General features: G+C 41.7%; 1 protein-coding gene across 2 annotated transcripts; it reads left to right on the forward strand.

The window, feature by feature from the left end:
* The first annotated feature begins 3,271 nt into the window (after nt 1-3,271).
* Nucleotides 3,272-9,596, forward strand: LOC135519274 (zinc finger protein 148-like). Of its 2 annotated transcripts, XM_064944412.1 has the most exons (7): nt 3,273-3,506; nt 4,542-4,663; nt 4,886-5,014; nt 5,204-5,327; nt 5,484-5,567; nt 5,689-5,807; nt 5,975-9,596. In XM_064944412.1, coding segments are annotated over exons 1-7 (2,226 nt in total). In that variant the 5' UTR covers nt 3,273-3,505; the 3' UTR covers nt 7,622-9,596. The 2 variants fall into 2 exon arrangements, with proteins under 2 accessions (XP_064800483.1, XP_064800484.1); XM_064944411.1 differs by having other exon boundaries at nt 3,272-4,663.
* The last annotated feature ends 1,210 nt before the right edge of the window (nt 9,597-10,806 follow it).

Raw genomic sequence — 10,806 nt, forward strand, 5'->3', positions numbered from 1 at the left:
TGACCACTAGGCTGCCTGCCACCCAGGTGTATATACTATATACACTGAACAAACATGTGAAGTGTTGGCCCCATGTTTCATGAGCTGAAATAAAAGATCCCTGACATTTTTCATATGCACAGAAAGCTTTTTTCTCTCCAATTTTTGGCACAAATTTGTTTACATCCCTGTTAGTGAGCATTTCTCATTTGCCAAGATAATCCATCCACCTGACAGGTGTGGCATATCAAGAAGCTGATTAAACGGCATGATCATTACACATGTGCACCTTGTACTGGGGACTATAAAAGGCCACTCTAAAATTTGCAGTTTATCACACAACGCCACAGATGTCTCTAGTTTTGAGGGAGTGTGCAATTGGCATGCTGACTGCAGGAATGTCCATCAGAACTATTGCCAGAGATCTGAATGTTAATTTCTCTACCAAAAACCACCAATGTTGTTTTAGAGAATTTTGGAGCCCAGGGCCTCCGTATCTGGCTTCTTCACCTGCGGGAACTGAAGAATTTCTGCACAAACTGTCAGAAACTGACTCAGGAATGCTCATCTGCGTACTCACCAGGGTCTTAACCTGACTGCAGTTTGGCATCATAACCGACTTCAGTGGGCAAATGCTCACCTTCGATGGCCACTGGCACACTGGACAAGTTAATCTGTGAAGATGGCAGACAGCGTGTATGGCGTTGTGAGGGCGAGTGGTTTGCTAATGTCAACATTGTGAACAGAGTGCCCCATGGTTGCGGTGGGGTTATGGTATGTGCATGCATAAGCTATGGACAACAAACACAATTACATTTTATCTATGGCAATTTGAATGCACAGAGATAACGTGACAAGATCCAAAAGCCCATTGTCATGCTATTCATCCGCCGCCATCACCTCATGTTTCGACATGTAAGACAGCGTGTTCCAGTTCCTGCCATTATCCAGCAAATTTGCACAGCCATTGAAGAGGAGTGAGACAACTTTCCACAGGCCACAATCAACAGTATGATCAACTCTATGCATTGGAGCTGTATGAGGTAAATTGTGGTCACACCAGATACTGACTGGTTTTCTGATCCACTCCCACACCATTTCATAAGGTATCGGTGACCAACAGATTAATATCTGTATTCCCAGTCATGTGAAATCCATAGATTATGTCCGAAATAATTTATTTAAATTGGCTGATTTCCTGATATGAACTGTAACTCAGTAAAATCTTTGCGTTTATCTTTTTTTCCATGAAGACAGGTGTTTTCTTTCTAAATCTTGTCCAAATTGACCACAGGTGGATTCTAATCAAGTTGTAGCAACATCTCAAGGATGATCAAAGGAAATTGGATGCACCTGAGCTCAATTTGGGTGTCATAGCAAAGGGGTGCGAATACTTATGTAAATGAGAGATTTCTGTATTTTTCAATATAATAAGCAAATCCAATGCAAGTCAATGGAGACTGGAGAGTGAGTAATTTTACAGCGTTCTCCAATTTTCCCAGATCTTAAACTGTTTCAGATCTAAATACTTTTTGGTATATAAATTGTCTGGACCAATATATAAAGAATTCCACACACACACACACATCCCTACAGTAGAAACAATATAAGCAAATCCAATGCATGTCAATGGGTGGCACACAATTGGCCCAGCATCATCCGGATTAGGGTTTGGTATGGGTAGGCCGTCATTGTAAATAAGAATTTGTTCTTAACTTACTTTCCTAAAAAAGGTTCAATAAAATAAATAAAAAAGTGAGGCATGCATTCTTCCTCTTTCTCTGTGGTATGTGTACACACATACCACAGACACACACTCCCACGCACATACACACACTTCCTGGCACTTCACACAGGCAACCGTTGCTCGGTTCCGGCAGACAGAACATCTCAGCTGATGGTTAAAAAACCATCACATTTTCCAGGAGCCCCCACTGGTGGTCTACAAGCGTGGCCACAATATTGGGGATGGCCTAGTAAGATCTGCTCTTGCCCCGAGCCCACTCAGGCACCCAATACAAATGGGAATTACAAATGTGGCTCATGCACAGTGCAACAGCATGCCGAAACACAGGACAAAAAAAAATCCTGTACGGGGTGTCATCTCATGTAAGACAAATGGGGTCACCGGTGAAGAAGACATTTCTCATGGTAGGGGGGGGGGGGGGGGGGGTATGCAACTTTGAGTACTTTCTGACAACTTTATACCATAGGCAAACATGTATGGAAGGTTTCATTTAGACAAAAGTGTTTAAATTCATCTAGAAGGACCCACACAAAATAACAGTTCTACAGTTCCCAGAAACTAAACATTCAATCAAAGAAACCAGCTAGGACATCCGACTAAACAACAATAAAGACCTGTATTTGTAAATACACATTCAGAAGGATTGTTATTCCTACCAGGTGTTGCTTAGCTGAGTGCTTCACTTTGTGGGGTATCATTATTCAACTACATACCAATTCTGAATATGTGAAATATGAAACCCAGATTTAGCAAATGCCAACCAGAGTAATTGCATGTTTGTGGTGATTAATTCAAATTACACTAAATAAAGTATGAGCATGTGTAATATCTATATGGTTCTATGGGTAAGGAAAGAAGGCCAATCAACACACAATACCCCATAATGATGAAGCAAAAACTGTTTTTTAGAAATGGTAGCAAATGTATTACAAATAAAAAACTAAAATATAACATTTACATAAGTATTCAGACCGTTTACTCAGTACTTTGTTGAAGCACCTTTGGCAGCGATTACAGCCTTGAGTCTTCTTGGGTATGACGCTACCTAAAAATCATGTCTGATCAATTGGATTTACCAAAGCTGGACTCCAATCAAGTTGTAAAAACATCTCAAGGATGCTAAATGGAAACAAGATGCACCTGAGCTCAATGTCAAGTCTCATAGCAAAGGGTCTGAATACTTATGTAAATAAGGTATTTCTGTTTTTTATATGTAATACATGTTCAAACATTTCTAAAAACCTATTATTGCTTTATCATTATGGGGTATTGTGTGTAGATTGGTGAGAGCAAAACATGTATTTAATCAATTGAAGAATACGGCTGTAACAAAATGTGGAAAAAGTCAAGGGGTCTGAAAACTTTCCGAATGCATACATTATTTGGCTAACTAGTTAACTTAAATGTTTTGTTTTTTTGTTAACGAGGACGTTTAATACGACAGCATTTCTTATTTTTAAGTGTTTGTTGGACACATGAAACTTCATGTTTGGTGAACAAGTAGCTCGTAGCATAGTCTTGATTTTCTTCTGTCATCATATTCTAATCCAGTGTGAGCTCAGAAGAGGTGCAGAATAAGGGCTGCAAAGCAGAACACACATAGTGCTTCTCAGGTGAGCCGCAGTGCTATCACAAAGCCGAACAACTACGGTACAGTCCCCATGCGCTGCAGTTGGGCCAGATGCGGTGATGTTTCTTTTCTGTCGCGGCGTATATCACACAGCGGATACACTTTTCCCAGATAAACCATGATTGTTGAACGACCTTATTAGACCATAAAGTAGGTAAGCAGGCTAACGTTACGTAAGTTAGCTAGGCTAGCCAACTAATGCTAATAGCTGGCTAACGTTATGTCAGTTGTGAACAGTTTGGTCTGCCGTGCTTTTAAGCTAACGTAAACTACGTCTCGATTTGACTTGTCTTGAGCGAGGCTAAATCTTGATTTGATTTGAGGTATTGTAACTAGCTATCTTAGTTGTTGTTGGTTCTGATCAGGCATAACTAGCTAGCTAGCTTACGTTTGCCATTCACAGCTAGCTAGCTAATTATATACTGCAAACTACGTTAGCTAGCTAACGCTTGTCCACACTACGGGTAGTTTTCTAGCTAGCTAACGCAGTTGTTACTTGTTTAGCTAACTAGCGAAAGTTGTCTAACGAAAGTTGTCTAGCTAATTAAAGTTACCTATAATAACACCTAGTTACATATTTAGGTAGTTCAAGTACGTTAATCTAGTTGGTTAACTAGCTAATCTATCCATTTGACCACTAGCGACAGATGATGAAATATTAACGTTAGCTAACTATAGTATGGTCAAAAAGCCTAGTTATATTGCTGACGTTAATTTTTGGGCAGGTCGACGTGCTATTATGAGTAAACGGGTTTGTGTTGGCTAACGTTATTTGGTTGATTATCTTTAGGTAGCTAACTACGTTATTAGCTAAACCTCAGATTACTCAATGATGGCCCCACTAAATTGTAGCTAGCAAGCATTTGTAGTGATTTATTATTAACGTTAGCCTATTGCTACCAAAGTTAAATACTGGTGTTTTGTTTGTCTTTACCTAGCTAATACTTCTGCCCTCTCTTAATAACACTGACACCTAGCTAGCTGGGTCTCTAGTAAAGATGAACATTGATGACAAGCTGGAGGGGATGCTGCTAAAGTGTAGTGGGGTAGTGGATGAGAGGGTGGGGATAGGGGGAGGGGGTCTGGTCGTCATGACCCTGGGCGAGAGGGGGTTAGCCCACCACCCCCTGTTAGCTGATGATGATGATGATGAAGAGGATGATGACCTGACAGGGGTTTCAATAGTGTCTCATGACTTGATTGCAACTGATGAACTGATGGTACATGAGGAGACTGTGAAGAATGACCGGGAAGAGGGAATGATGCAGAGACTCGCACACAAGCTGCCATGCACGCTCCACATGCCTGTGAGTACATGCATACATACATCATGCATGCATTCTTATTGCCAGTCTTGCAATACATGCACTGTAGTGTAAACCATGACTTTGGGTGAATCTCAAGTCTTTGTTTTTTCATCTCTTTGCCTCCTTTTTTGAAGAATTGGGATTCACCCATTGAGAGCGTTGTCATTCTGACTATAATCGGTGAAATTAATTAATGGGAAGTGATTAAACAATGTTTTGCAGGTGAGCATCAAACAAGAGTTGAAGCTGTCTTCGGATCCACTGATGCTGGGAAAGAAAGAGAGAAAACAGCCCAGGGACCTCACAACAGAGTGTCACAAGAAGAAGAGAAAACAGCGCTCTCCTGCCAAGGTTATATATTTGCTTGACACTAGGTCATAATCACATGTTAGGTCCAGATTAAATATTTATATTGTCACCTGAAAACTACCAGATGAAAATCAAATGTTTTTTTTCTGGGTAAAGGCCCCGCTTTAGTTGTGAAATAATTGACTGACCTTTTGTTCTTGTCTTTCCATGCATCATTCCCCTTTTTGTTAGATTCTCACCATCAATGAGGATGGATCATTGGGTCTTCAGAGTCCAAAGTGTCATGTATGTGGGCACTGCAATGCAGCCTTCCGAACAAACTACCATCTACAAAGACACGTCTTCATCCACACTGGTATAATGTATTTTATGACGGTCGAGTCTGTTGATTAGCATTAAATGAACACAACAATTATTGTTAGTTACATTGTCTGCATAATAAGTAGGCTAACACAATTTCCCATTGAATAAATGCAAGAAAATATGGTAACTTACTGTTGCTTGGTTTCAGGTGAGAAGCCATTTCAGTGCAGCCAGTGTGATATGCGCTTCATACAGAAATACCTTCTCCAGAGACATGAGAAGATCCACACTGGTAAGAGAATGCCCCATGAAGCTATGATTGAACTATAGTAGCCAATGATTGGTCAAAGATCCCACTTGTTGAATGTTGTTACTAGCCCACAGAATAACCTGTCCCTTTGACTTTCTATTAGGTGAGAAGCCCTTCCGCTGTGAGGAGTGTGGCATGAGGTTCATTCAGAAATACCACATGGAGAGGCACAGAAGGACCCACAGTGGAGAGAAGCCCTATCAATGTGACTACTGCCACCAGGTTGGTTATTTATGTTATCAAAGCAAATGACAATGAACTTAAGAGTTGGGCTTGGCAAGACTGCACAAACAGGTCTGGTTTATAAAGCATGCAGAAGCTATTTAAAAATAAATAAATAATTGTATTACTGTCCTTGTATGCCACAAACCCATTCTTGTTTCCCACAGTACTTCTCCAGAACAGACCGGGTTCTAAAGCACAGGCGTATGTGCCGTGAGAGGAAAGCCCACAAGACAGCAGCAGTGGGGAAAGATGGAGGACTCCTGAGCGACACAGAATCTCTGGGCTTCTCCTTCCCTGCCAAAGAGTGCTCACTGCCCAAGAAGAAACGCCTGAAGACCTCAGACAAGTCTCAATGTGCTCTCTCAGCTGCTGCCACTGAAAACGTTGCCACAGTCGCTTCTCTTGGCGACATGGATAGGGAGGTGGAGCAAAGGCCGAGCAAAATTGAATGTCTACCTCTCTATGTGGTTACCTCCAAGGTGGTTAAAGATGAGTATGTGATGGCAGATTATTCTGTGGCACTTCCTGACACATCTAGTGGGCGGCAGTTGGGGCTGGGTGGGGAGAATCTCTCCTCTGAGGAGATTTATCCTCCCAAGCTGGTCCTCAAGAAGGTCCCCAAGAGGAGTCTGAAGCAACCAACTGAACCACCTGAGAGTTTATCCCCTTTGTCCTCTTTCGAAGACTGCAAAGTCACCAGGTACACGTTTGAGATTGTTGACAAACAAGGTCTTCTGGATGTGGATGTGGCTAACTCTGACCTGGAGCCAGTAGACGCTCTCCCAGGAGGGCAGACGAAACCAGCATCCAGCAGTACACACTACGACGATGCCATGCAGTTCCTGAAGAAGAAGAGGTATCTCCAGCAGGTCGCTATGGCCAACAACGACAACCGAGATTACGCTGTTAATGTAAGCAGCATCGCGTCCCAGGCTTCCGCTACACAAGTCGCAGTGGCCAGCGTCATAGACGAAACCGTTCCCGCCACCATCTTGGAACCCCAGCCGTTGAGTGTCGAGCTCAAGTCCAATCACGACAAGAACGTGCTCCCGGATGAGGTTCTCCAGACTCTCCTGGACCACTACTCAAACAAGGCCAACGTGCAGCCAGATATCTCCTTCAGTGTGGCCGACACTGAGGTGACATCCAGCATCTCCATCAACTCCTCCGATGTGTCTGAGGGCAGCCCGGTAGAAAGCTTGGGAGGTAACTCTCAAGCCCCATCAGCAGAGAAATCTAGCCTCCTGCACGAGTACTCCAAGTTCCTCCAGCAAGCACTGGAGAGGACCAGCCAGAACGATAGCTACCTGAGCAGCCAGAGTCTTACCTTTGTCACCGAGAGCCCCAGCCTTTCCAACCAGCCTCTGTTCTCTACAGAGAAGCAGTACCCTTCCCCCAGTAGGTTTACTGCTGGTACTGGTAAGTCAGGGATGAACTCTCCACTAAGGTCTACCTTGGAGAAACCCCATTTTGGACTCCTTGTAGGGGACTCCCAGCACTCTTTCTCATTTTCGGGGGATGAAACTACTACCTCGGCCGTGTCGCCAACCGAAGATTTTCTGGAGGGAGTTGCGTCCTCGAAAAAGACTGATGCTCAAGGGTTGCATCAGACTTATCAAATCAGCACCTTCGATCAGAACTTCCCGTCACAGTTCCAGACCTCACGTTCTGGAATCACCTCCCAGTTTACTATTGCCAATGGACAAGTCAGTCTGCGAAGTCACGGAACAGACTTCTCTGAATTCCCCATTGAGACGAGGTCTCAATTGAACTCTTCCCCTGATGCTACAAGCAGTCAAACGTTTGGTTGAGGATAATATTTACATTATTCTACAATGATTTTAAAAGGCACTTTATACCCATATCCTCTGTCCTGCCAAAATAGGTTACACTGCAAAGGTGGGTGTTGCTCAAAGCATTTAATGATTTAAAAATATATAATTTCTGTTAGACCAAAGTGGTCAATTTTGCGAATCGTGAAAAATAAATAATAATGTATATGAAGCAAAACATTAAATTGGGTTTTTGGGGAAGAAACTACAGCCCGACCTATGTTTTTTGGGGGTATGGTTCAGATTTTTTTTTGGGGGGGGGGGGATCTAAAACTTAGTTTTAGATCTACCGATTTACTGTTTTACAGCGTGGAAATTAATTGTCATTTTCCCACCCTGAATTCTCAAATTGCCATCCAAAAAGGCAATTGTCCAATAACTATGCTTCAAATGTTGTTTTCTTACATTGTGATAATGACACATCATGAAAATGGACACAAGTGTTCAGATCAGCCCAGTAGTGAAATGGATTTGATTGCATAGTCACTCTATTTTTGTCTCCAATTTCATTTTCTGCTTGACTTCAATCATGTTTCTTCCACCTTTTTATTGCTTTAACTCTAACTAGGTATCTGTGCCTGTATTTATAAAGTGTCTCAGAGTAATAGGAAAGATTTTAACGAACCCAAGATGGACCAGAGCCTGTAGTTTCCAATGGGCACAAATTAATCATAGTGGGCAGAACAAGCAAGGAGGTGGGCAGAGCCAGCACGAGCTAGTGAGATCCTATTGGCCTGCTCCAGCATTTATTTGCATATTTCCGTTCGGGAACGCCTACACTGAAGTACGCGTGTGCAATAACTCAATTCGCCCTTGCACTCCTAACAAACGTATTTTAAAAAAAAAATGTAAAATTATTTGGCGAAGGGTGATGTCTACAAAACGCAGTCTATTGTTGGAGATTCTAGTTTTGGAAACAGAACTGTATGGAGATCAAATGTTTAATCAATGAGAAAATTAGTAGAATGTCTGCCACAATCCTTCTCGCTCCATCTTTTCCCACTGCCGGCCACTGAGCTTCCTAACATCCCCATAGTTAGTTGGAATTCCAACCGGATGCTTCACAATTATTTATATATCTGGCTCATTGTTTTAACTGTGGTAATGGTGCTGGTCTAGGGTCAGTTTTGCCTTTTCAATCATAAGGTATGGACAGGGGGGGCTGGTCCTAGATCTGAGACCATATGAAGGGACCCTGTTACCATGTGACGTGTCGGCATAACAGTCCTGCTATATAACTGCTGAATGTAGAGTTGTCCACCTGTTGATTATGTATAGTTGCTTGCTAGACTCCTGTTTTCAAGTTGACACCATGGTAAGAGTGGGTATCCTCATGGTGTATAGCCTGAAATATATATAGATTTGATCATATGATGATCACAAGATTTTGATTTGATCAATCTTAATTTGAAGTCGAGTTATTCAAAGCTCTCCCCCTGAAAGAAATGTATGAGTTTGTATGGTTGATGGTGTGGAATCAAGTGTATAATTCATCATCAATCACCAGAACTTGCTATAAATAGGTTGTTTTATAATGGCTAAGACACATCTAGACATTTGATTTTTCTTAATATTAAATTGTTTGCACAATGGACCTTAAGTGAGGTCATGTGGTGATAACCTCATTCAGATATTTTTAGAGTTTAGATTATGGTTCAAATGAAAACTGAAATGCTTTGGTATTGTTCATAAAAATGTTACACATATTTGATGCATGCACTTATCAGGAAACAAATCATGGGTCATTGCTTATGTATTAATCTAAACAGTCATAGGATACTTGAAATTCTCGAAGGGTTGGTACTCTTCGGGCCGGTTTTTCCAGTACCAGGTTAAGACCACAGGACGAAAAATCTCAATGTAAAATCTCCACATCCATTTATTTTTAGTTCATGAGTGGAATGGGAAATCAGTCTTTGAATATATATAAAATAAACATTTTGCACACACTTCATTATGGGAGAATGTATGTCAGTCATTGTAAGATAATTGCCCATTCAGCACTACTTTATATCGTACATTAACACATGTAGCTGTAAGAGATTCAAACGATTGCTCCATTTTATTTAGGCTCCTGTCCTGGAAAATACAGTTGAAGTCGGAAGTTTACATGCACCTTAGCCAAATACATTTCAACTCAGTTTTTCACAATTCCTGACATTTAATCCGAGTAAAAATTCCCTGTCTTAGGTCAGTTAGGATCACCACTTTATTTTAAGGATGTGAAATGTCAGAATAATAGTAGAGGAATTTATTTCAGCTTTTATTTCTTTCATCACATTCCCAGTGGGTCAGAAGTTTACATACACTCAATTAGTATTTGGTAGCATTGCCTTTAAATCGTTTAACTTGGGTGAAATGTTTCGGGTAGCCTTCCACAAGCTTCCCACAATGAGTTGGGTGGAATTTGGCCCATTCCTCCTGACAGAGCTGGTGTAACTGAGTCAGGTTTGTAGGCCTCCTTGCTCGCACAGACTTTTTCAGTTCTGTCCACAAATGTTCTATAGGTTTGAGGTCAGGGCTTTGTGATGGTCACTCCCAATACCTTGACTTTGTTGTCCTAAAGCCATTTTGCCACAACTTTGGAAGTATGCTTGGGGTCACTGTCCATTTGGAAGACCCATTTGAGACCAAGCATTAACTTCCTGACTGATGCTTCAATATATCCACATAATTTTCCTTTCCTCATGATGTCATCTATTTTGTGCAGTGCACCAGTCCCTCCTGCAGCAAAGCACCCCCACAAAATGATGCTGCCACCCCCGTGCTTCACGGTTCGGATGATGTTCTTCGGCTTGCAAGCCTCCCCCTTTTTCCTCTGAACATAACGATGGTCATTATAGCCAAACAGTTCTATTTTTATTTCATCAGACCAGAGGACATTTATCCAAAAAGTACGATCTTTGTCCCCATGTGCAGTTTCAAACCGTAGTCTGGCTTTTTTATTGCAGTTTTCTTGCTGAGCGGCCTTTCATTTTGTCAATTTAGGACTTGTTTTACTGTGGATATAGATGCTTTTGTACCTGTTTCCTCCAGCATATTCACAAGGTCCTTTGCTGCTGTTCTGGGATTGATTTGCATTTATCACACCAAAGTACGTTAATCTCTAAGAGACAGAACGTGTCTCTTTCCTGAGCGGTATACCGGCTGTGTGGTCCCATGGT

Source organism: Oncorhynchus masou, chromosome 29 (genome assembly GCF_036934945.1).
Source record: "Oncorhynchus masou masou isolate Uvic2021 chromosome 29, UVic_Omas_1.1, whole genome shotgun sequence".
Classification (NCBI taxonomy): domain Eukaryota; kingdom Metazoa; phylum Chordata; class Actinopteri; order Salmoniformes; family Salmonidae; genus Oncorhynchus; species Oncorhynchus masou.